The sequence below is a fragment of the Lemur catta genome, chromosome X (assembly GCF_020740605.2).
Source record: "Lemur catta isolate mLemCat1 chromosome X, mLemCat1.pri, whole genome shotgun sequence".
NCBI classification, from domain to species: domain Eukaryota; kingdom Metazoa; phylum Chordata; class Mammalia; order Primates; family Lemuridae; genus Lemur; species Lemur catta.
This window is the reverse complement of record NC_059155.1, coordinates 47237951-47264305: the sequence shown is the minus strand read 5'-3', so window position 1 is coordinate 47264305 and position 26355 is coordinate 47237951. Positions and strand designations below refer to the sequence as shown.

The following is a 26355-nucleotide window of genomic DNA, read 5'->3' as shown; positions in this document are numbered from 1 at the left end:
TTTTACCTCTACCCTCTTCTATGTAAGAATCTGTGCCAGTTATTTGTCTCCTTTAGCTTCTGCCTCTGTCTAAGGGGGTTGCTTGCACACCTAGAATAAACTTGTGTGATTTATGAACTGCCTGTTTTAAGGTTCTACTCCAATCCTAACCCACTCTTTTACTTGAAGCACATGCCTCTTAATGATAGCTAACATTTAGGTTCTTTGCCCAGACCTCTCAGGCAGAGTTATGAAATCCTCATTATTATGGAAGAGGCTTGTAGAGGTTAATTTGCAAGCCAGTTGGAGGTGAGCTAGAATCCGCCATGCCGGAGGCTGCAGCAGCAGGTAGGTGGCCAGTGGGACTGAGATGGGCACTGAAGCTGAAGCGGGAGCAATCTAGAAGCTAATCCCAATGGGGCTGATTTAATTAAAATCAGGACTACCGTGTACCTTAGACTCTGATTGCCCATGGATTTTGGGACTGAGATTCGGGCAAAATATCTTGCCAGTTTCCACCGGGAGGGGAAAAAAAGCTTCTGGAAGAAGGGATTTTGTTTTGTTAATGATATTCTGGTATGGCGGGAATGGGAAGGACAGATATTCCCGTGGGGGTGGGAGGAAGTGGGGGTGGGGGGGTGCAGGGTGATTGGGGGGGTCTAGGACCAAGCGGCAGAAGAACGGCTGGGGGCTTGAGAGGGGATGGAAACATGTTGCGGGGCCTGGGCCAGAGTGGTAGAAGACCTGGTGGAGTGAGGGGGTGTAGGGGAAGTGGAGGCCTGGGGGGAGGTGGCAGGCCAGTGGGGGTGCTTGAGGTCTTATCTGTGGGAGATTGGCTGGCAAGATGAGGTGGGAGTGGAGGGGGGGTAGAGGTGGGGTGTGTGTGTGGGGGGGGGTCGAGACGCTTGAAGACTGGGGGTGGAAGGCAGGAGTGGGGAGGAGTTTAGATCGAGATGTGGGGGGAATGGAAGTCTGATTGGTGGAAGACCAGCTGGAGGCGGGGATAGCAGGGGGGAGCATGGAGGGGTCGAGGCCTGATTGGTGGAAGACCAGTAGGAGGTGCCAATGGTGGGGGGAAGGGTAGAGGGGTTGAGAGCTCAACCCCTCATTGGTGGAAGACCAGCTGGAGGTGGGGATAGTGGAGGGGTCGAGATTTGATTGGTGGAAGCCTGGTTGAGGTTGGAATGGTGGGGAGAGAGTCTAGGCCTGTTGTGATGCAGGAGGTGTGGAGAGTGTGTGGAGGGTTTGAAGCCTGTTTGGTGGAAGACTGGCTGGCGGCGGGAGGTTGGAGTAGGATGGTGGAGGCCGGTAAGACCAGTGGGAAGCTGGAGTAGGGGATTGGGGAGGGTGGAGGTTGGGAAGAGGGGAGGTAGGAGAGGTAGTGGTGGCCTAGTTTGGGTAAGACCAGTTGAGAGTGGGGAGTAAGGAGGTGGAGGAGGGGGGAGGATGGAAGGGTCTACCTTATAGGTGGAAGACTTCTTTCAGGTGTGAGACGGGAGTAGGGGGAGTGAAGGCATAGGGAGGGTGGAGGCGTAATGGGAGGTGGAGGGCTGGGAGGGGCGTGGGGGTGGATGAAACCTGATCAGTAGAAGACTGGCTGATGAGTGGAGGGAGGGTGGAGGGGGGTGGGGGTGTGGGGTGGACGAGGCCTGAGCAGTGAAGACTGGCAGAGGGGTAGGGGGGGTGCAGAGGTTGGAATCTGGGGGTTGAGAGAGCACTGGGCGGGGGACCGAGTAGGAGTTTATGCATGCTAAAGCCTTACACCGAGGAGAAAATTTATCTGGGGGCTAATAGGTGAATGACTATCTTCCTTGCACGGTGCCTAACACATGGTGTTTGAAGTGACTTAACCTCAGGGGCCGTCCTGCGCTTTGGGCTTTCTGATTGATCTGCAAAGAACCCCTAGGGTGGGTGATACACCATGTTTCTAGTTTTCTCCATCCAGGAAAAGTCTGCAACAAAAAATTTTAAATATTTTTCATATCAGAGAGCAAAGTTTCAGCTTTAAATTAAGGTGTAAAAGATGCTGAAAGATAAATGCAGAAGGTAGAAATGTCTTACTGGTTCTGAGTTCTGATCTTCTTAAGAAGGCATCTCTTTGTCTTGACTACAGACATAGACAGGTCCGAAGAAGAGCCTGGAGAATTGTACTTCGAGGATATGATGGGTGAGATTTTTTTTTAAAAATAGTTTATTTGAATCAAGGTACAAATGAGATCCAAACGCTGCAGTTGGTTGATTTAAGTCTCAAGAATCTTGGCCGGGCGCGGTGGCTCATGCCTGTAATCCTAGTACTCTGGGAGGCCGAGGCGGGTGGATCGCTCGAGATCAGTAGTTTGAGACCAGCCTGAGCAAGAGTGAGACCCCGTCTCTACTAAAAATAGAAAGAAATTATCTGGCCAACTAAAAAAATATATATATAGAAAAAATTAGCCAGGCATGGTGGCGCATGCCTGTAGTCCCAGCTACTCGGGAGGCTGAGGCAGAAGGATCACTTAAGCCCAGGAGTTTGAGGTTGCTGTGAGCTAGGCTGACACCACAACACTCACTCTAGCCCGGGCAACAGAGTGAGACTGTGTCTCAAAAAAAACCAAAAAAACAAAAAAAGAATCTTATGAATTCTCTTCCCACTCCTTTCCTCCCATCTTTTCCTTACAATTTGTTTCGTCATTGCTTTTGGAGGGGTGAGATTTTAAAAGTTCTATTTTTTCTTAGTTTAGTCTTACTATGTTGATGAAACAAGTTAAAAATTAAAATAAAAAATGTTAGAGGAATGCATAGGTGGATTTTGTTTCCAATAATTTTGGAGTGGAAAGGTCTTTCTAAGTTTGATATCAAACAAAAAGCATAAAAACGGCAAAAAACTGGAAAAATATTTGCATTACATATGTAAAGGGCTTTTTTCCTTAATCGACAAAGAACTTTTACAAATCAATAATTTAGAAAAAGGTGAGCAAACACAAATGAGCAAAGGATATTAGAACGTAGCTCTCTGGGAAAGAAATACAAATGGCCCCTAGACATTAAAATTTATTCAACTTTTAATTATTTATCATTAAGTACAATTTTTTTTTTTTTTTTTTGAGACAGAGTCTCGCTCTGTTGCCCGGGCTAGAGTGCCGTGGCGTCAGCCTAGCTCATAGCAACCTCAAACTGCTGGGCTCAAGCAATCCTTCTGCCTCAGCCTCCCCAGTAGCTGGGACTACAGGCATGTGCCACCATGCCCGGCTAATTTTTTCTATATATTTTTAGCTGTCCAGATCATTTCTTTCTATTTTTAGTAGAGACGGGGTCTTGCTCTTGCTCAGGCTGGTCTCGAACTCCTGACCTTGAGTGATCCTCCCGCTTTGGCCTCCCAGAGTGCTAGGATTACAGGCATGAGCCACCGAGACCAGCCTAAATACAAATTTTTAAATGAAATACCATTTTTCATAAATCAGATTGGCAAAGATAAAAAAATTTGATAATATCTAGTTTTGGCAAATTTATAGGAAAATAGGCAATCTTAAACACTCTTGGTGGGAGCATAAATTGGTACAACCTTTATGGAAGGCATTCTGGCAGTATCAAAATTTTAAATGCCCATGTCATTTGAACCAGCAATTCTACTACTAGAACTTTTTCTTTTTGTTTTAAAACAATTTGATTTAATGTCTTTATACATACTCACATATGTATAAGTGCATAATCATGGTTATAGTATACATGCTTTTTTTGTAGTTCAGTCTTACTTTGTGTTGACTCCTTTTCCCCTTTTCCCCTGTCTCTTCTCCCTGTAACTCATACTAAATATTTACATATCCTACCATGCTTTTCTTCATGTTCATATAATCATATGCAGACATATACAGGCTGTTTTGGTCAGTGTTCAGTTCTGTAGAAGAAAGATGTATGATTTAATGACCAGTATACGGGGACATTCCGGGGGAGAGCTATGTGCACTGGTAATGGAAAGACCACTAAGGTATATAAAGTGAAAAACGCAAGCTGCAGAACAATTCATATAGCATAATGCTATTTGTCAAAAAAAAAGAGGTGTCTGTACTTGTGCTGATATGTGCTTATGCTTAAGAACTTTCTAGAAGGATAAATAAGATACATTATTTATCTCTGGGGAGTGGGACTGTTGGAGGAATAGGGACAAAGTGTTCTTCCTCTTTTGATTATTTTTTATCAGTCACAAAAACTAGCTGATAAACCTTATTTCATGATAGTCATTATAAAGGGGGGATTAGCAAAAGAATGCAGCAAAGGTTGGAAAATATACATCTTAAGCAATAAAAAGTGCTAATTTAAAAATTATTTACATATTAAATTAGCAAATTTAAAATATTTAACCCTATTGGAGTATTGCTGCTAACATAAATTGACAGAACCCTTTGGAAATGATTAATCAAATGTACCAAGAGCTATAAAATTGGGCATACTTTTGTTTACTTTAATTTTTGGAAGCCAATTCTAGGAAAATCCAGTTTATGAAAGTAATTAAATGCACAAAGATGCTTTTGTAGCATTTAATTTAAAAATTAAAGTAATATTATTTGTATGTTCAAAAATGCAGAAGGTCAAATCATAGCTCTCTCCATGACCCTCAGTCACCTGCTCCCAAAGAGAGAGTGCCCAGGGCAGATGGTTGGCATGAGTTGTCCTGGGAAGTAAATAGACATTCTTTTTTATTAGTCAGTCCCTTGTGAATTTGGTTAACAGGAGTTATGCCTTTAGTGTTTGATGAAGAATTGATAAACTTGAGTTTCTGAAGCTATAAGTGCAAAGACCAGATCCTGGGATTCTGGTTGGAGATTGTCTTTGAGGCTGGACAACAACCTGCCAATCTTTACACCCACCCTAGCTGCAAGTTGGGACCACTGCTTCCCCTGATATCTGGGCACTGTATTTTCATTAATGCAGATAGGATTCTTAGTGTTTTGTTTTGTTTTTTGTTTGTTTTACCTTGGGCTAACTCTGTACCTCAATCCTTCACATAGATGAGCATATATGTCATTATAGTTTTACATAGAGAAAATTATTACTTAGATCTAGTAGGCAAAATCCTTTCACAACTTGAAGTTATATCGGGGAGTGGAAAATAATAAAAGGGGTCCTTGGAATCACTCTCTGAGAGTCATTCATACATTCATTCATTCAACAAATATTTATTGAATCCTGGCTTTGTACTGACCAATGTGAAACAAATACACTTCCAGGTCCTTGTATAACTTACTGCCTGGGGTGGGGGATAGAAACGTGACAAATGCTGTGATGGGGCAGAAGTACACGATGCCATAGGAGTAGAGGGGGGCAGACCTTATCTTGTTTACTTTTCACAATAGCCCTGTGAAAAAATGTTTCTTTTGCAGCCAAGGCCCAGGAACTTGATATTATAGAAGTCTAGGTGAGATGTGATGGTGGCTTAGAGTAGGGTGGTAATAGAATTGGAGAGATTTGGATGAATATGCAGTATATTGTAATTTCATCAGTTCTGAGACAACTTTTCATATTTTCACATTTCTGAAATTGGCATGCATCATTTGAAGGCAGGTTGTAGTTTGGTAGTGTTTCTCTCCTCTCTCTCTCTCTCTTTCTCGTTCCTTTTTTTTGTTTTTAGAGAGTCTCACTATGTTGCCCAGGCTGGTCTCAAATTCCTGGCCTCATGTGATCCTCTTGCCTCAGCCTCCCAAAGTGCTGGGATTATAGACAAGAGGCACTGCACCCAGCCTTTTTCTTTCTTAGAGGTACATATAATGATGTATTAGATTAGAAGAAATAATGTTATAAAGGTAGAGCCAACAGGTCTGGCAGATGAGTTGGTTGTGGGAGGTGAGGGAAAGAGAGGAATCCAGGATGACTCTTCAGTTATGGGCTTGCGTTACTGGGAGGATGGTGCTGCCATTGACTGAGATGGGTGAGGCTGGAAGAGGAACAGGGTTGAGGGGAAGAAATCAAGAATTCTGTGTTGTGGCCATGTGATGTTTTAAATATTAGTGAATATCCAAGATGTCAAGTAGACAGAGTTCAATGGAGAGCTCAAGGCTATTAACATAAAATTGGGGACATGGGGTCTAGGGATAGTAGAAGGAATGATCCAGGAGAGAGTCTCGGCTCAATGATGCAGCACAGAGTGCTGGAATTATAAGAATAAAATCCCTGAGAAGGCTGAAGGGGATGAGGTCGAAAGTATGAGGGAGGGATTGGCTTTTGATAGCGGTAGGGGCACTGTTTGCTGTTAGCGATAGAGAAAGTGCCAGAGAGCCCAGTATAGTTGCACATAGTTTGGGAGATTTGTTGGTGGGAGGATGAGGGAGTTCCCAGCTGATTGCTTCTATTTTCCCAGTGTCCTATGAGACAAGGTCATTAACAGAGTGAGGGGGTTGGGGAAGTATGGTTTGGCACTTTGTAGGCAGAAGTGCTACTGAAATATAATTCAAGAAGTGGACTACTGGTTTTCATCCATCATTCAAAGGCTATTTAGTACTCTCTGGTACCCACTGACTAGTCTTTTTTAGCCCAAGTGTCTTCGTTTTGTTAGTACTGTCACAAGGTAGCCTTGATGATATGCAGAAATACGGGGAGTTAGAAGTCAAACAGGAGCTGTGCCTTATGCTATTTACTTTAACCACGTGGTTCTGTCTGCGCCCGGCTTGGGTCAGCTCTCATCTCAGGCGCCTGTCTGTGTTCATCAGCTCCGGCATCCCATGGCTCTAGGCAAGACCTGCTTTGTCTTTCAAAGCAGGTGAGAGCCACAGGCCTGGACTGGAGCTGCTACTGATCACTGAGACGCCCTCCTGAGGCCCGGTAGCTTTTGATATGCGAACTAACGCATTTACATTTTCCTTTAGGGCAAAGCCTTGAGAGGGGCATTTCTATAAATCAATATTTCTTAGGCTCAACACAGAAATACCTTATTTTAAAAACTACCCTGTTATACTGAGTTTAAATAATTGGATCAGAAAAGCAAATGGGTCATTTAGCAGGCTGGCTATTGTTTCAAATTTCATAACAATGCGAAGTTTACTTAGTTAGCATCCTATACTTAGTTAGCATCCTGTTGATATTTCCTGATTCAAGGAAAAGAAGGCTCTTAAACTCAACTAGTGTTCTTGAAAGTGTGGTCCTCCAGCTTCCTGGGTCACAATTGCCTGGGGGTGCTTGTTAAAAATGTAGTTTCTGATTCCAGTTGTTCTGGAATGAGGCTCATAAAAACCCTCTATTTACTTTTGTGTCTTTTTTTCTTTTTTTTTTTTTTTTTGAGACAGAGTCTCACTTTGTTGTCCAGGCTAGAGTGAGTGCCGTGGCGTCAGCCTAGCTCACAGCAACCTCAAATTCCTGGGCTCAAGCGATCCTCCTGCCTCAGCCTCCCGGGTAGCTGGGACTACAGGCATGCGCCACCATGCCCGGTTAATTTTTTTTTCTATATATATTTTTAGTTGTCCAGATAATTTATTTCTATATTTAGTAGAGACGGGGTCTCGCTCAGGGTGGTCTCGAACTCCTGACCTCGAGCGATCCACCTGCCTCGGCCTCCCACAGGGCTAGGACTACAGGCGTGAGCCACCGCGCCCGGCCTACTTTTGTGTCTTTGTCACTACACTGTTAGAGCCTTGGAAGTCTTATTCCTTTTTGTAGCCCCAGTACCAAACATATAGTAGATGCTCAATAAATGTTGAATCAGTGAATGAATGAACCACAGATGTCCTCGTCATGTGTAATTATAACATTTATTGAGTTGCAAAAATTGCCAAGGGAATATGGGTCTGTGGTAAAAATAAACAATACAAAAGCATATAAAGTAAAAAGTCAAAGTTCACCTTCACGTGGACACGTCCTCCCATTCTTCTGAGGTATGAATAAATTGGTGTTGATTCTTTTAGATCTTTTCCTATAGTCATATAAAAGCATATACATTCTTCATGATTTATGGCTCCAGTTTTATATATATATGTTTTTCTTTGAGACAGGATCTTGCTCTATCGCCTGGGCTAGAGTGCAGTAGGGAGATCATAGCTTACTGCAACCTCAAACTTTTGGGCTCCAGCGATCCTCCCGCATAGCTAGGACTACAGGCACGTGCCTGGCTAATTTTCAAAAAAAACTTTTTTTAGAGATGAGTTCTCACTATGTTGCGCAGGCTGATCTTGAACCTCTGGCCTCAAGTGATCCTCCCACTTTGGCCTCCCAAAGTGCTAGGAATATAGGCATGAACCACCATGCCCAGTCGCTGGCCCCAGTTTTAAATGGGTGAACTTCTTTCGATTTTTCATAAAGTTTTTGAGAGTTTTTGTTTGATGTATCTTCAAAGACTTCTAATGTGAATTTCCTACTCCTTTCATGTTAGAGTTCTGGTTAAGCTCACAGGCTCTTCCCTTGATGCATATAGTTTCTTTCCTTTCTTTTCCTTTTTTTTTTTTTTTTCAAAGACAGGATCTGGGCCAGGCGTGGTGGCTCATGCCTATAATCCCAACACTTTGGGAGGCCAAGGCAGGAGGATCGCTTGAGGCCAGGAGTTTGAGACAGGATCTGTCTATGTTGCCCGGGCTGGAGTGCACTGGCTATTCACAGCACAAACATGGCCCACTGAGGCCTCAAACTCCTGGGCTCAAGCGCTCCTCCTGCCTCAGCCTCTAGAGTAGCTGGGACTACAGGTGTGGGCTACTGCGCCCAGGCTGCATGTATTTTCCAATGACAGTAACATGAGCGTTGAAACACAATCTACGGACTTGTACTCCTGGTGGTGAATTTTACTTGAAAAAGATACCAAACAAAATCTGCCTTCTCTTCGACCACGTATTTCTTCCTTAGTGCTTTCCTTGGACCACTTCTATTGGTTACTGTCCATCCCGGAATTGGATATTTTGCCTTTAGGGTTTGGGGTGGGGCTCTCTGTTGTGTAACTTTCTGTGTCATGTTTCCTATCCTTTGTTCCTTTTGCCTGACCTCTCAAAAAATATTTGTATGTGTATCATAAATATTTGTGTGTGTGTAACACAAATGTAAAAGGGTGGATGAAGTATGAATCACTTTTTAGTTTGTATGTAGTGCTATTTACTGATAACCAAGGTCATGTCTTGACCCATGCCTAGGAAACTTTACACCCAGCAAGAGTTTTCTTTCCTTACTAAAAAAATAAATGTGAAGCTTACTACTGAATAAGTCCAGTGTGTAGTGGCTGATAAATGAATAGGAAATCTAATCAAGGGAGTGAGCCAGCATGTGTCTTGAAAGACTGAAAAAGTAGACAATAAGCCCAGTAACAGCCTCTAGGCCAAATGAAAAGTCCCAAAGAAGTGAAGTCTGACTTTCTCTTTTCTTTTTTTTTTTCCTCTTTATGAAAACCTCCCAAAGCAATAACTTTTTTTTTTTTTGAGACAGGGTCTTGCTGTGTCACCTGGGCTAGAGTGCAGTGTTGTCATCATAGTTCACTGCGATCTTAAACTCCTGGGCTCAAGAATCCTCCTGCCTCAGCCTCCCGAGTAGCTGGGACTACAGGTGTGCACAGTCCCACCACACCCGGCTACTTTTTCTATTTTTTTAGAGATGGGGTCTCGTTCTTGCTCAGGCTGGTCTAGAACTCCTGGCCTCAGGCGATCCTTCCCGCCTTGGCCTCCTGAAGTGCTAGGATTATAGGCGTGAGCCCCCGTGCTGGCCAAGTCTAACTTTTGATATGTGAAACCTGGACTTCCTTAGAGCTATTATGTCTACCTCCTCTAGCATTTTTTTTTTTTTTGTTTTGTTTTTTTTTGAGACAGAGTCTCACTTTGTTGCCCAGGCTAGAGTGAGTGCCGTGGCGTCAGCCTAGCTCACAGCAACCTCAAACTCCTGGGCTTAAACGATCCTAACTGCCTCAGCCTCCCGAGTAGCTGGGACTACAGGCATGTGCCACCATGCCCGGCTAATTTTTTTTGCTATATATATTTTTAGTTGGCCAGATAATTTCTTTCTATTTTTAGTAGAGACGGGGTCTCACTCAGGGTGGTCTCGAACTCCTGACCTTGAGCAATCCACCCGCCTCGGCCTCCCAGAGTGCTAGGATTACAGGCGTGAGCCACTGCGCCCGGCCCTCCTCTAGCATTTTGATATCCTCTGTGGCTATGAGTCACAATAACTAATGACAAGATTACCTCCGATGTAGCCAAGCTCCAGCAGTGAAGTGGTGCTTACTGCAGCGTGGCTCTGTGGCTCCTCTGGGCTGGGGTTTGGCCCTGTGTAATGAGCGGCTGACAGTGGGATATCCAGTCGGTTGCTGTCCGGGGAGCTGAAGGGTCCTGAGCAGGAATGCGCTTGGCTTCACCTCAGGTAGTATGCGCAGCCGTCTGGTAAGCAACAGCCATGGGCAGAGTGGCCTTGCATGAGCAGTGGAGAGCGCATGCTGGGTCCACAGGCGTCTCAAGAGGCAGAGAAGCAAGAGGCCCCGACATCGTGGCTCACTGCAGAGAGCAGTTGCAGCTTTGAAAACATCCTTTGTTGGCTCCCCAAGAAGTGGACTTGAGTCCTTGGCCATTTACCTAGATAGGAAGCTCATCAGTAGGTGCTCTCCAAGCGGTAACGCCCTGAAAGGGGACCTCGTTGCTCCTTTACTCCCTTTTTAAAAAAATCTGGTCAAACTTACAGCAAAATTTTATTTTAAACCTTTTGATTTTTAACTGCAATCTCTTCATCCTCAAGCCCTTTTTCCCATGGCCCCTTTCTCAGGACTCACTTTCATATCTTTAAATAGAAATAAATCACTTGGCAGAAAACAGGCTTCTCACTGACAGCTAATCTTACTCAGCTAACATTTTTCCCCTATCTTTGATTCAGCAGTAAAGACTACTTAGCGGCTTGTTGCTTCTATTTTTTTTTTTTTTTTTTTTTTTTACTGCCACTACTGTGATAGAGGCTTAAAGCCCTGCCAACCTTTTTGTATTTCAGAAACTCTCATTGGTTGTTCTCTTCACTTACTTGAGATGTGTGATGTTTGGTTGCTTATGATGCTGGTAGCCTTCCTTTTAAAAAGTGTCTTTTATTTTTGCAGTTTCCATCTCACTCTTGAGTCCAGCGATGAAGACGATGAGTCTGATGAAGGCAGGGAGCCCAGTAAGTAGAGTCCACTCAGCAGTAATGTACATTTTGAAGTGTGTTTGTAGAGATGACTGAAATGTCATTTGGGACGTTTAGCATAAGCTGGTCCTAGGTTCATCTCCTCTAGGACTCTATCTAGGTTGGGGAAAGGAAGTTTATTTCCCTACTGTCAGGAGCAGAGGAGTTTCTCTGGGCTTCTTTTCCAACACACTTCCTGTACCTTTTTTTGGGTCTGTGTCTCCTTACTTTTATTTCCTCTTTATCTTTCATGGGAGATGTAAATTTTAACCAGCTCTAATTTATGGACTTTGGTTTTAGGGAGTTAAACACATGGCTAGCCAAATGTATCGTGCTTCAGATGCTTCCTAATGCCCTCTTTCTTTCTCTGGTTTAGTTGTGACCACAACGGAAGCAGAGGAGATACCAATCGGGTGAGTAGGAGAATTATCGAAACTTGACATTTTTTTAAGGAAAAAAGCCTGATGCTCTGATTAAGAAGATGTAAGAGTAAACATCACATTTCCTCTGTGAACACTGGTGCTCAGCAGGATCATAATGGGTGTTTGACCTTCCAACCGGCTTCAAAATATTAGGTTCCTTGTCTCTGGCGCGTTATCTAATTGATCAATTTCTTCTTCAAAATGTCTGTGAACCATGCCTTACTTCCAGTCTCCACTAGTCCAAGCCCTTACCGGTTTTTACTCCTTTTTAACTGGGCTCCTGATCATGATCTTTTCCTCCTGTGATCCGGTCTGGATACCAGTTCCACATGAATCTCCCAAGGCACTGCTTTGATCTTATTGATCCCCAATTCAAATAGCTTGTTATAGAAAGATCAGGCTGTTTAGCCCAGTATGTACAGCCCGCTGTGGTCTGGCCATAATCTATCTTTCAGCCTTACCTACTACTATTCCTATTAATGAATCCTCTGGTCTAACCGGAGCTAGATAAAGGGGTGTTGTCCAGGTCTCAAACTATAGGAGGTGCTGAAAAATTACTGTAATATATATGAAGTATGGGGCTAGGCAACCCTGGTTTGCACATTGACTCCTTGAATTACTACAGCAATGTGAATTGGTCATTCCTGCTCCCTGCATCAAGGCAAATAGTGCTTTGATTTATCTCTTTTGAGTATTTTTGCAACATGTAAAAATGCCTGATAGCAATGTTTGAAAAGTCATTTGAAGTTGGCAGTTACAGTCAGCTGAAATCCTAGAACCAAATTAGGCATTGTATAATATAAAGCCATTAATTGGAAATGATCAGTTTTATTAATTATAGTTTTAAATTCAGGTTTATTGCTTTAGTGAGGTATGATTTACATACAATAAAATTCACCCTTTTTAGGTGTGCAGTTTGGTGAATTTTGACAAATGCATGTGGTAGCGTAACCATCGCCAAATAGAGAAATTAGTTTCTTCCAGCCTCTACTAGGTAGATGTTGAACAAATATTTAAAGAAAATCTGTTTTAAGGGGCCTGCAAGAAGTGCCCACAGTTCTTGGTCTAGTCCCAAATGGCTTCTATATATGGGATACTATAGGAAGAGTGGATTTGGGAAGACAGTGACGAGTTGTTTTGGGCATGTTGGAACTGAGGGGCTTGTAGGCTGGGTGATACTCAAAACATCTAACGACCAATGGAGCACAGGCAGGGATTTGTGAGGATGGATGCCTGCCCCTCAGAACAGATGCTATCAATAAACAATTGGTAAGGCTGTGCCTGTGCATGCTGACTAAATACTGGCCCAGCCCACAGGATGTCCAGGTAAGAAGTTGTTACTGTGGAGCTAGAAGTTAGAAGTCAGGCTGGATATAATGGATTGGGCTGACATATTGGGCTTGGTAACCCAATCCTTAGGAATTGATTGGATTGCCATCAAGAGGCTGAGGATAAACCCTGGGGTTGACTTGAAGGAGGCAATTGAGTGAGAAGGAGTGAGATGGAAAGGTGAGATGAGGACCAAAAGATAACTGTGTTCCAGAAATCAAGAAAAAAGAGAGAGTTTTAAGGATGGAATAGTCAACAGGATAGCAAAGGCCCATCAATTTGGCAGCTTAAAAGTGGTGAACATGGTGGAAATAGATTAACATTTATATCTGTAACAGGTGCATACAAGTCCTGTAACAGTATATTATTTTTCTCTCATCATAAGAAGTACATCATGCCTATGTTACACTATTTGGAAAATACAGGAGTGTGGCAAATTTCATCCTGCTGGAGTCTCTGACCCAAATACCAGCCCCAGCTGAGAATGAGGACCCCAGGGGGTGCACACCACTGGCACCCTCAGTGGTGCAGGGCCACCACTGAGTTTGACTCCTGCCAGAGCACTCTTTCAATTCAAGAGGGGGTGCTGGTTTTGGGTTGCAGAGAGTGGTGCTGAGGAGAAACCTCCTTGCTCTCAGGCTGCCTCTCTCCATCTTGGCCCTTTGCCCTTCCCAGACAACTGGATCTCAAACTCGATAAAGAAAAATGATGACATTTTCTAACTAGACATTTCCCTATCAGCTCCCTTCCCCCGCACCAAAACTATTTGAATGTGAACACTCTGACAGCCCATTTCACTCTCAATGCGTGACAGACACCTTCTTTTAGAAGTGAGACAGATGGAAAGATGCAGTAGAAAGATGGGAAAGATGGAAAAGCAGGAATAATGGAAAGATTGAGTAGCTCTAAAGAAGGGGAACAGAATTATTGTGGGGAAAAGTCAAAAAATTGACAAGTGATCATGTTCATTGAAAATGCCATCACAGGGAGACTGTCGCATTCATATTTCTCTTTTGTTTTTCCCCCTCTCATCACTCAGCTTCGAGATGATTGACTGGGAATCTGATGATGAATACTTCTGTAAGGAAAAGAAATCCAGGCTATTTGAAATAAGCAGTGATGGCAAGTTTACTACTCCCTTAGAGAAGCAGCTGAGCTCTGAAACCTCATCACACACAGTAGTTTGAGGATAAGAGTCAGCAGACTTTTTATTCGGAATCACTTAGTAGCAAGTGCTACCATTTCTTTCCTCCTATGTGCTGGATGTGGATATGGCTGGGTTCCCTGTACCTTTTGGTCAATTTCCTAACACAGAAGCCACTGTTCTTTCTGCCTTAGACCTCAGGCGGCCCCCTCAGTAGAGTTCTTGCTTGCCTTGAACTACACCAGGGGAACAGAGGGGACAAAGTCGAGAACTGAGGCTGAGAAGTATGGAGGCTGCTCTGCTACTCCCTCTTCCTCTCTTCCTCTCCTTCTCTATGTGTGGGAATGACAAGGAGGAGGAAAGGAGTAGGAGGCATGGACTCGTTCTTCCAGCTTGATGGATACGTGGGTGGGTGGTGGTTGTGGGCCAGCTAGCAGTGAAATGTCAGGGGAAATCCTTGCTTTCTTCATCAAGCTATTGATGTCTGCTGTTGGCCACTTCCTTTATATTTTCTAGAGATTCCTGTGTTTCTTAGAGCCTGTTTCTCACAGAAGATCCTTGCCTCTTTGGATTCAAAGAGGCTTTTTTGTGGGGCTCAGAGCTTTACTTACAGTTCAGAACCTACCTGCTCAGTGGACATGAGACACAGGAAGACTAGAAGCTTCTTAAGCATTAGGGATAGTATTTCACTGATCTTTGTTCAGTCAGTACCAGGTGTAGAGCATGATACTTGGGCACCTAATTAATGTTTGCTAAGCTGAACTCAACTGAAAATGGGAGGTCCTTAAAGAAATTAAAAATTGTTTTAAAGTAGGGACACAGTGCTTACATTTAATATAAAAGATGACTATGTACTTTCTCTGGGTACTTCTTAGATCACTACCCGAGAGCTATCGTTGGCCAGTTTCCTAGCTAACCTGGGATATCAGCAGGGAAAGGAAAAGTGACTTGGAGCCCTAGTCTCCTGTTGTTTCACCCCCTGTCCCCTCAATTTTCTTTCCCCCTCCCTCTCTCTAGCTCTGGGTGGCTGTGCCTGAGTGGGACAGAGGTCCGGGTACTGAACAGGGGGTCTGACATGACAAGCTGCTCCAATACTGAAGGGAACCTCAAGGAGGCAGCTTGAGGGCAGGGGAGGAGTGACAGGAACAGAAACCAGTTCACCACCAGAGGCCGCCAGGTTCTGACTCCTTGAATCAGAAGAGATGTTCTTTTGAGGGTGAACTTTGAACTAAGGCTGCTCTTACCTTGCTAGCCCCTGGGCTCTACCTGTGGGTATCCATCCCAGCAGTGGAGGCTGCTCTCATAGGACTGGTTTTGTATGTTTCTTTGCTATTTTCCACATGGCATTTTTTTCATTATTGTAATGAATTTAGGAAATTCTATAGAATGAAAGATCTGATGAGCTTTAAAACATACTCCAACCTCACTTCTAACCTTTCTCACTGTCACAGTCATTTTTTAAATATATATAGTAAGCAGTGTGTCTCTACTTTTAAAAAATTTTAAATTTCAACTGCAAGTGGGCAATCTTTAAATTTTCTAGGAAGGAGGACTTTTTACCATAAGAGCACCTACTCCTTTTCTCTTTCCTTATTTCATATTTGAAGTTCTTTCATAATTAAAAAACAAATGAGACACTCAGAAGCTACAGTTTTAGGATAAAGAGGTTGTTTTTTGTTTTTTTTTTTGTTTTTTTTTTTGAGACAGAGTCTTACTCTGTTGCCTGGGCTAGAGTGCCGTGGCGTCAGCCTAGCTCACAGCAACCTCAGACTCCTGGGCTCGAGCAATCCTCCTGCCTCAGCCTCCCAGGTAGCTGGGACTACAGGCATGTGCCCCCATGCCCGGCTAATTTTTTCTATATATATATGTTTTTTTTAGCTGTCCGTATAATTTCTTTTCTATTTTTAGTAGAGATGGGGTCTCACTCTTGCTCAGGCTGGTCTCAAACTCCTGAGCTCAAACGATCCACCCGCCTCGGCCTCCCAGAGTGCTAGGATTACAGGCGTGAGCCACCGCGCCCGGCCGATAAAGAGGTTTTGTGCCATAAATATATCTTCATGTCTTCCCCATGCCACGGTTTAGATTTTTTTACATCCAAAATCATAGAAACCTAGACCTTGAGTTCCAGATAGGCTCCACAGAGCGTGTGGTGTCAGACACGCTGGCCTTTGTTTCCAGGTGACAAGATGCTCAGTACAGACAGACAGTGATGTTCTGCATGTTCCTAAGGCCTCTCAGAGAGTGCTGGTGTCAGGACCTAATTCCTCACTCTTATGTCAGTGGTTCTGAGAGCTTTGCACTTATGATCCAATTAAAAAAAATGAAATTTTGTTGACCAACATAGAGTTGCCAATTTTTAATCTGTCTAATGAAGGAAATAAAAAATCCAACTACCATCTACTATCTCCATAATTTCATAGAGTAAAGAGCACCAAAAATTTAGTCAGGACAGTTCTTCCAATTACAGAAATTTAACTTGATGGGGACAAAAACACCACTTTATTATTCTTATTTCTCTCATTTTGCTATGGACCAGTGAAAATCTACAAGTCTGCAGACCCGTATTTGGGAACCCCTGAGCAACTACATTGTGTTACTTAGAGAATGATGTGGAAATTGACACTGGACTTTGATGGCTATTTTATCTGTCACTAAAATAAAAAAGAAATAGAGGGAAAATAATCCAAAATAGTTAATTCTTAACTGTGATTCAAAATGTCACAGTTCCTAGCTTGTTTAATTTGAGCTCAATAATCTGCTGAAGTTTGGTATATAAGGTGGGGGTGGAGGGAGTATGTATATGACTGTGTCTCTTGCATTTCAGAAGAGTTTCTGGAGGAGTTATTTGATACTGACGATGAGCTGACCATCATGGAGCCTCTAGTACTTGAGGAAGATGATGACAGCAATGATTTGAAGGATGCTGTGGTAAAAGAAGGGGATTCATGTGATCAGGACCAAACTACCTCAGATGAGAAAGAGCTGGATGAGTCTACTGTCTCCCATCGCAATGCATCTGATGATGTTGGTGAGCAGGATCTTGGTGGAAATCTCAGCCAGCCACCAAATGATCCTGAGGCTAACCTAGAGATTTCAGATAGAAAGATGCCAACTGATGAAAAGCCTAAATCTGTGGCAAAACAACCAAAGAAAAGGAAGCAAAAAACCAAAAATATTCGTGTGCCGCCTGGTAAGCCAGTCATGCCAAGTATGCCTGTCCCACCAAATGTGCCTAAGCCTGCCAAGTTTGTCTGTCTTGTTGGGTCTGCCTGTCCCACCTGCCAACCCTGTGCTATTTCAGCATCTTCCTAATGGCCACTGGAGGCAGCCGTCCTAGCAAAAGGATTGTTCTGAGAATGGGGGAGGAATGCCCACGTATTTCTCATGCTCCCGTATCTTAGTATTCTCTGTTCCACAGGCCTGGAGTGTTTCCTGCCTGTGCATTTTGTCCTGAGGATATCCCATTTTTCTTATGACCCAGTCCAATTGTCACTTCCTTATGAAGCCGAAGCCATAGGTCAGAGTGGCTCCTCCCTCCCTGGGTTCCCTAAGTTCTAGAGCCTGTCTCTACGAAAGCACTAGTCACAGTTATAATATGCTCCTGAATCCGTTCCCCCCGCCCCCCCGTAGACTGTGAGCCTCTTCACGGGAGGACTCTTCCTCATCTTTTAATCTCCTTCAGGGTCTAGCCTGGTGCTTGGCATGTAATAGAGGTTTAATAACTTTTTTAAATAAATGAATGATACTATTGATACATAAATCTCTGGCTAGCGCAACTGGCAGGATGGGTCCTAGATGAAGGAAGAAAGATTTGGCTTACACCCAGGGTGAAGGTGCTGCCTCGGCTGTGAGCCACTCCTCAGAGCAAGCGTGTGAGCTGTGCCATGCTTCAACTGCATGTGCTTCCTTTGCTCATACTGCCTGGCCTCTAATGGCACACTCCTCTACCTTCATGGTCCTTGGTGGCTGTGACAGAATCTTGCCCAGCTTACGCTGCTGGCAGCTCTGTGATTCACAGGTGAGAGGGTTCAGCATGACAAACACAGCAGTATGCAGGCTTCAGACACTTGTTCAGAGATGTTGCTCTGGGCTTGGCTGTGGGGGATCCTCCTGGGTTTGGGTTTGCCTTTCTGTCAGTTGCTTGATGGTACCAATTTTCAGGGTACAAATTAACTATTATCCTTTCAGCCGTTAAAGGACGAAAAAAGTGTGGGCCTTCCAAGAAGAAACCCAGAGCAGCAAAAGTTGAAAAACGTGAGGCTGGGTATGTACTGCTCATATTCCGTTGAACAGTAATTGATTGCACAGTTGTTACATGTTAAGCGGTCCACTGGGCACGTGGCGGGGAGTCTGCAAGGGGATGAAGGAGTCTGGCCGGGTTTGGAGTGCGGAGGAGCAAGGTTTCTGTCCCCGAATGGGAGGGCCTGAGCAGGGGAGGAGGCTGCCACTGGCTGGGCGTGGCTGCAGGTGCCTGGTGGGGGGCACTTTCTGCCCCCCACAGCATCTCTGGCCTCTGAGGATGCCTTTGTCCTTAGATCAAAGAATGTGTAGCCAAACAAGATACTTTTTTTTCAGGCTGGACACAGTCTTATGGCCACTAGTGTTCACTAAACTAAGACAAAGGCAGTGGAAATGGTGAAAAGGCAGAAGCAACAAGTTGCTCTGATGGTCAGAATTGGAGGGAGAGGGGTCAAGATTGTCTTCTAGGCTTTTCTAGTCCTCTGGCTGAACCTAGTTACTCTTACTACCATGTATAGTATGTAATTTTTTTTTGGTTTTTTTTTTGAGACAGAGTCTCACTCTGTTGCCCGGGCTAGAGTGAGTGCCATGGCGTCAGCCTAGCTCACAGCAACCTCAAACTCCTGGGCTTAAGCGATCCTCCTGCCTCAGCCTCCCGAGTAGCTGGGACTACAGGCATGCACCACCATGCCTGGCTAATTTTTTCTATATATATTTTTAGTTGGCCATATAATTTCTGTCTATTTTTTAGTACAGACGGGGTCTTGCTCTTGCTCAGGCTGGTGTCGAACTCCTGACCTCAAGCGATCCTCGTGCCTTGGCCTCCCAGAGTGCAAGGATTACAGGCGTGAGCCACCGTGCCCGGCCTAGTATGTAAATTTTTAAAGCTTAAATGTTAGGGCGAAATGGACTGCTTGTTCCTTTATTTTTCTTAAGCTATGTATAGTTGATGCTGAAAACAACTGATCATTTAGACCAAAGACATGTTCATACTTAAAGAAAGGAAAAAATTAACACATTTTCTCATTTAGGTTACAGGAACTTCTCACTTTTTCCCTTAAAAATATGATACAGGAAGCATTATTTTCTTTGTTTTCACTTGCATTCGGGAATAATATATACTAACATCAGAATTGTCTTACAACAGAAGGAATGTATTTGAAGGGTTGTATGTTATTTTTTAACCTGTATTTTGAACAATAAAGGCATCTTAAAGGGAGGGGTACAAGAATGATGTGTCAGGCACTGGGGCAACACAGTGACTTGGACCTGAGCAGAAAGTCTCTGTTTCCGCACTTTTCGCCGCTGCCACAGCTGCCAGCAGCTCATCATGTGCTCTTAGATGGATCCCCTTTCAGGGAGGTTTCTTCTCTGGATTCCTAGCTACATATTTAAGTTGCTTTGCCTATAGGGATGTGTGCCTTGGGTAGTTCCCAGGTTGCTTTGCCAGAGAATGTGACAAAAGACAGGAGAAGTTGCCCGTTGGTGTCATTGTCAGACTGCATCATCCAAAGGAGACTAGCCTGTTTGGACTCGTAACTGTTGCCTTGGTACTTCCTGTGTCAGTCTGGAGGCTTCCTGTTGTGCTTAGCATTGTTCCTGTGTAGGCCGCTTGCTGGTCATGGTGTCAGATGTACCCAGTTTGGGGTCTTGTTGGTTCCTCTGATGTGGAAGTGCTCAGCCTGCAGTAAAGGGGTAGGCCTCCAAGTGAAGGTATGCTAAGCCACAAGGCCAGCTTCCTACGAGCACAAACACGCAAGGGTCCTGGTCTCTGCTGAAGCCTGCAAATGGTTCAGGTTTGCATCTGCCCCCTTTGCTGATGCAAATCTGCTTTCAAACCTAAGTAATTGGAGGCAGAAATGTTTGAGTTGTAGCTTCAGGCTTTGGGATGAAGACCCTTACATCAGCCTCCTTTGTGTTGTCTGGTACTTTCCCATCTCACCACCCCAACCTCCTCACATAGGGTTTATTTTGTGACTTAAGGGTTAATGAATGTTCTGGCAAAATCCCAGTCTCTGGAGTTCTGTTAAGTCAGAAACTCGGTGTATTTGCTCCTGTTTTATCTTTCCAGCTTTGTGGGCTCCTCTCTCTGGACTTGTGGGTTGTTCCAGCTAAGATAAAAATGCTTCAGTTTAAATAATACGTAAATTACAGTCTGAGTCCTTTATGTGATCAGCACTATTCTTTGTGCTATTTGAATTAAGCCTTGAGAGATCGGGCAGCAATTGTGGTTTAACAGAAAGACCATGAGATTTGGGTCAGAAGATTCATTATCTCTGTGACTTTTGAACAAGTCACTTAACCTCTGAGCAAAGTGGAGATTGTAAAAATAGTAATAGCTTCTTTGAAGGGAGGTTGTGAGGATTAAATATGACACTACAAAAGGAAGTTCTTTGCAAATGATGAAGTGCTACACAAGTGGTTATTCTCTGCGCTGAGGTATGAGTGTGGAAAATCACAATTTGTGTCCAGGGAACATTTAAGTTGCCTGCTTTGGCCAGAGTGGAAATGGTGGCTGGAAATAGAGGTTGGGACCAGATTGACCCGGGCCCTGAATGCCAGACCAAGCAGTCAATAAAAGGCCAGAGGGGGACATTGATTAGAATGTGGCCTAGGAAAATGAATCTGGAGGGGGTGTGTGGTTGGAATGGAAGAGAAAGATCCTGTAGGAAAGGGACACAGAGGAATACTGTCATGTCAAGGCATGAAGCGGAGGACAGGAATTTGAACTAGAGTGGGGACTGTGAGGCTGTACAGGAGCGGGGCTGGCTGGGCAGGATCATGTGCAGGAGGTAGCAGTCTGTCTCTGTGCCCAGTTGAACATGGGGTAAGGGAGAACAGGAACTTTAAAGTGCCTCTGAGGTTTTCAGCCAGTTATAACAAGTTTGATAACTGAACATGTTCAGCTGGAGATACAGTGTTAGTTGGAAGTTTGCATCAGGTAAATTCAGATACAGGTGTGGGGATCAGTAGTGTTGAGGTTGAAACTATGGGCTTCACACCTCTGAGAATGTGCAAAGAGAGAAGAGGCTACAAATGGAGGCTTGGGAAATGCCCTCATATCTAAGGAGGTATGTGGAAGGGGGAGCAGCAAGTTCTCAGAGTCCCTTGACATGACCTTTTATACATTTATTTCTCCTATTTCTTAAGCTATACAAAACTCAGTTGAATTTACCTTTGCAGGCATTGTACGTGCCAAATACCTGGATGTTTCTTGCTTGGCCTTGAACACTCTAAACAATATTCTGGAAGGAATTTCAAACAAAATAAGGATGAGCTGGTTCAGAAGATCTACAGCCTGTTTAATAGCTCCGTCTTTGATAAACAGGTAGAATCGCTAAATAAGCATTGATGGAGCACCTGCTATACGCCAGCACTCTTGGGTGCTATGAGGTGTGCTAATTGTGTATACTTCCCACCTTTGCCAAGAGGCAATTTAGGTGGGGAGGTGAGACATGTATACATGAAAGAATGTTTACAGGTTATAATGTATGAGACAGATGGTTGTTACCACAGGAGATCAGCAGAGGGAGAAATGGCTGAGAGCCTAAACAGTCAGGAAATCAGATTGCCTGGAGGAAGTGAGACTCTTTCTGGTTCTTGAAGGATGGCAAGTGGTGGTGAAAACAGTGTTGGGGGAGAAGGTGCGTGTTGAGGCCTGACTATCAGGAAGAGAAGATTTATGTGGAAGGATAATGGGAAAGAGCTGTGTTACCTTGGGCAAGTTACTTAACCTCAGTTTCCTTGTCTGTAAAATAGGGGCAGTAACAGTCCTTACTACCTCACAGAATTATTGTTAAGTCTATGTAAGTTAATATGCATAAAGTGCCTAGAACAGGGCCTAGGACATAGTAAGCTTATTATATTTTGATAGCATAGGACCAGGTAATGGAGGGCCTTGGGAATCAGGTTGGAGGAGATTAGATTTACATGGGTAGGTACCACTGCACAGGGATGGGGCATGACATGAAGTGGCTGCTGAAGGAAATTAATCTGACAGTAGCCTGGGGATGTGGACTGGATTAGTGTGGTAGCTCACGCCTGTAATCCTAGCACTTTGGGAGACCAAGGCAGGAGGATCGCTTGAGGCCAGGAGTTTGAGGTAGAATCTGGAGGCAGAAAGACCTGTCAGCCACTAGGTTTTTTAGATTATTGTCTCTGGTGACAAGACTTTCTGGAGGGAAATTCTCATATCTTCCCTAAAGGTTCCCCAGGCTTTGGTGCCCTTCCTGATGACAGTGGTGTCACGTCAGATGGGCAGAACCTGAAGTGATCTGAGTTGTATTTTCAATTCTGCCTCACCACTCCTATGCATAGGCTTCCATCTCGCCCACCCCAGCAGGCTTGTCCTTCTCTCCTTTTTTTTTTTTTTTTGTTTTTTTTTGAGACAGAGTCTTGCTTTGTTGCCCAGGCTAGAATGAGTGCTGTGGCGTCAGCCTAGCTCACAGCAACCTCAAACTCCTGGGCTTAAGCGATCCTCCTGCCTCAGCCTCCCGAGTAGCTGGGACTACAGGCATGCACCACTATGCCTGGCTAATTTTTTCTATATATATTTTTAGTTGGCCATATAATTTCTTTCTATTTTTAGTAGAGACAAGGTCTCGCTCTTGCTCAGGCTGGTCTCGAACTCCTGACCTCAAGCAATCCACCCGCCTCAGCCTCCCAGAGTGCTAGGATTACAGGCGTGAGCCACTGTGCCCGGCCTTGTCCTTCTCTCCTTGAGTGCCCCAGACTATTGTCTCCATGCAGGGGAGCCTAAATCCTGCCTTCACGTGGTCTGAACAGTCTCCCTTGTGTCCTGATTGCCTGTTAGTTGTCTTTACCTGGAGTTCAGCTTGGCTTTTATTCTCCCCAGAATGTTTAGATTTATGTGCCCTTTGGACAAATTTCTTCTCAAACTTGCTCTGAGCCAAGAACTTGGGGTAGAAAATTCCTTTTACTTTTTATTAGAGGGAGGAAAACTCTGGAGTGAATATTTTCTGATCTGCTTAGAACTGCTTTCCGACTCTTTTACGTTTGCTTTCCATTCCCAGCTGCCAGAGAAGATAGAAATCAGCTGGAATAAAAAGATGCTGAGAACTGCTGGCTTATGCACCACTGGCGAGAAACAGCACCCGAAGAAGGAGCGCTTCGCCAAGATCCAGATTTCTGTGAAAGTCTGCAACTCTGCAGGTGATGGCATGAACATGGCAGCTCTACCACTGTGCTCTTTCTTTCCGACACTGTGCCTGTTAAATTACTCCTAGCTGGCAGCCTGTGTTACAGCTTGTACTGTCATTCCTTGGTGGACAGGCCTACTGTGCGTTGCTTAGAGCTGTGTCCCTGACCCCTGGGCTGCGGCTCGGTACCTGGCCGCGCATCGCCACCTGAGCTCTGCACCCTTCCCTTTGACACGCCCCTGTGGAAAAAATTGTCTTCCATGAAACCAGTCCCCGGTACCAAAACAGTTGGGGACCCCTGGCTTAGAGGACATTATTGGATGTTTCACCGTCCCTGTAAATCCAACTCAGTCTTTCTACTAGACTTGCCTTTCTCTCTCCATGTCCCCTGTGCCAGCAGCGTCTCCATTCTCTCAGCAGCTGAGGTTCAAGGTCCCGTATATCTAGCCAGTAACCAAATCTTCCTTCTCCATCCGTAAGTCTGCCCAGGAATGGGCTCTCATTCCTGCTCAGTTAGTTTCCTGTACACACTGCATTGTTTTCCTGCTGAGAAATCTAGGGCGTTTTTCTTCCCAACTTTTTTTTTTTTTTTTTTGAGACAGAGTCTCTCTCTTGCCTGGGCTAGAGTGCAGTGGTGTCAGCCTAGCTCACAGCAACCTCAAACTCCTGGGCTCAAGCGATCCTCCTGCCTCAGCCTCCCGAGTAGCTGGGACTACAGGCATGTGCCACCATGCCCGGCTAATTTTTTCTATTTTTAGTTGTTTGGCTAATTTGTTTCTATTTTTAGTAGAGATGGGGTCTCACTCTTGCTCAGGCTGGTCTCAAACTCCTGAACTCAAGCAATCCCTCCCGCCTTGGCCTCCCAGAGTGCTAGGATTACAGGCGTGAGCCACTACGCCCAGCCCTTCCCAACTTTTTTTTTTTGTTTGAGACACAGTCTCACACTGTCACCCAGACTGGAGTACAGTGGCATGATCATAGCTCACTGCAACTTCTAACTCCTGGGCTCAGGGGATCCTCCTGCCTCAGCCTCCTGAGTAGCTGGGACTACAAGTGTGTGCCACCACAGCTGGCTAATTGTTCTCTATTTTTAGTAGAGGCTGGTCTGGAACTCCTGACCTCAAGCAACCCTCTCTTGTCACCCTTCTAAAGTGCTAGGATTACAGGTGTGAGCCAAGCCCCCCCCCAACTTCTATTGTATTCAAAAACCTAGGGCTTTTCAAGGCCTAGAGCCCTGCTTTTGAGGCATTTGTAATCTGCCCTCACTCCACTTGGCCAGTCTCGCTACTTCACCACTAGTCCGTGCTCCAACAGGCTCTCTTCACACTGGCCTTCAAAATGTACCACAAGCTGGGTGCAGTGGCATGTGCCTGAATCCCAGCTACTTGGGTGGCTGAGGCGGGAGGATTGCTTGAATCCAGGGGTTTGAGGCTGCAGTGCACTATGATCACACCTGTGAATAGCCATTGCACTCCAGCCTGGGGAACATAGTGAGACCCGGTCTCTAAAATAAAAAAAAAAAAGGACTACATGCTCACGTGTTTCACCACACCCAGAATGGCCTTTGTAACTTTGCAAATCCAGTCAATTGGTAAGGGCCCAGCTCAGATCACAGTTTCTCCATGGAGCTTCTCTTGACCAAATCCCATGGCCATAGTGACTGCTCCCCACCCTGTCCATCTCCATTCCTGAAGGGCAGAAACCAGGTCTTGTCTAGATGTTTTTCTAGCAGTGCCCCACAAAAAGGTGAGCACATTGGAACTGTTCCCAAAAGACCTGTTCACCAAAGGCTCTCTACCATTAACAAAATTGGGTTGAAGTAGGTAGAAATTTCACTTTCAGAATTCTGAGAAGGTAACACTCATGCCTGCCTGTGTGCGCTTCTGGAAGATGGCTTGTGTGGTGGGCTGAAAGTCTAGGGTGCTGGGTAGCAGACCAGAAAAGGATCAGTTTTAGTGCTCGCTTTCTTTTCATTCCTCTTTCGACTCCGCGATACTTTGATCCATGAAATATGCCATGCAGCCTCCTGGCTGCTCGATGGTGCCCGTGATTCTCATGGTGACGCATGGAAGTATTATGCCAAGAAATCCAACATGGTACACCCGGAGCTGCCCAAGGTCACCTGTTGCCACAACTATACCAATTAACTACAGGATTCAGTATGAATGTACTTGGTGCAAATTCAGGTAAGACCTTTCTTCCCAGACTTTTCCCAGTTTTATATATATATATATATGTATGTATTTTTTTCTTTTTTTTTTGAGAAAGAGTCTCACTCTGTTGCCCGGGCTAGAGTGAGCGCCATGGCGTCAGCCTAGCTCACAGCAACCTCAAACTCCTGGGCTCAAGCAATCCTTTTGCCTCAGCCTCCCAAGTAGCTGGGACTACAGGCATGCGCCACCATGCCCGGCTAATTTTTTATATATATATTTTTAGTTGTCCAGATAATTTCTTTCTATTTTTAGTAGAGACGGGGCTTTGCTCTTGCTCAGGCTGGTCTTGAACTCCTGACTTCAAATGATCCTCCCACCTTGGCCTCCCAGAGTGCTAGGATTACAGGCGTGAGCCACCGCTCCTGGCCCTAGTTATGTTTTATTATGTACTCCAAGTGGCTCTTCAGTGATTTTTAATCAGTAAAGCAGATTGCTATCTGACTCTCCTTTCTCCTTCCTAATTTGAATTGGCCTGGCCACTGCTGCTGCTTGGTACCCCACTCTCTGAGAACCCAGAGAAAATTCTGGCTTTGGGCCCAAGGCCAACATCTCAGAGCTGATGCTGAGGTACAGTGACTGATTCCTTTGTTTTTTGGTGTCCCTTTCCTCGCTAGGGTTGGCCGCTGCACCAGATCGTTGAACACCAATCGCTTTATCTGTGCCGTATGCAAGGGGTCTCTGGTCATGCTGCCGTTAACTCGGAAGGATGGGACCCCCATTATGCTGCATGTGTGACCATTTGCTAAGTATGTGCAGCAGAATTACAGAATAGTTCTGCATAGTACTGCAGGGATTAC

General features: G+C 44.7%; 1 protein-coding gene across 1 annotated transcript; it reads left to right on the top strand.

The window, feature by feature from the left end:
• Positions 1-219: 219 nt before the first annotated feature.
• Positions 220-26256, top strand: GCNA (germ cell nuclear acidic peptidase). Its single transcript, XM_045538633.1, has 10 exons — positions 220-327; positions 2093-2146; positions 10988-11049; positions 11429-11465; positions 16772-17137; positions 18136-18211; positions 21370-21514; positions 23220-23358; positions 25368-25531; positions 26173-26256. The coding sequence occupies exons 5-9, from the start codon at positions 16819-16821 to the stop codon at positions 25490-25492; spliced, it is 804 nt and encodes a 267-aa protein (XP_045394589.1). The 5' UTR covers positions 220-327; positions 2093-2146; positions 10988-11049; positions 11429-11465; positions 16772-16818; the 3' UTR covers positions 25493-25531; positions 26173-26256.
• The last annotated feature ends 99 nt before the right edge of the window (positions 26257-26355 follow it).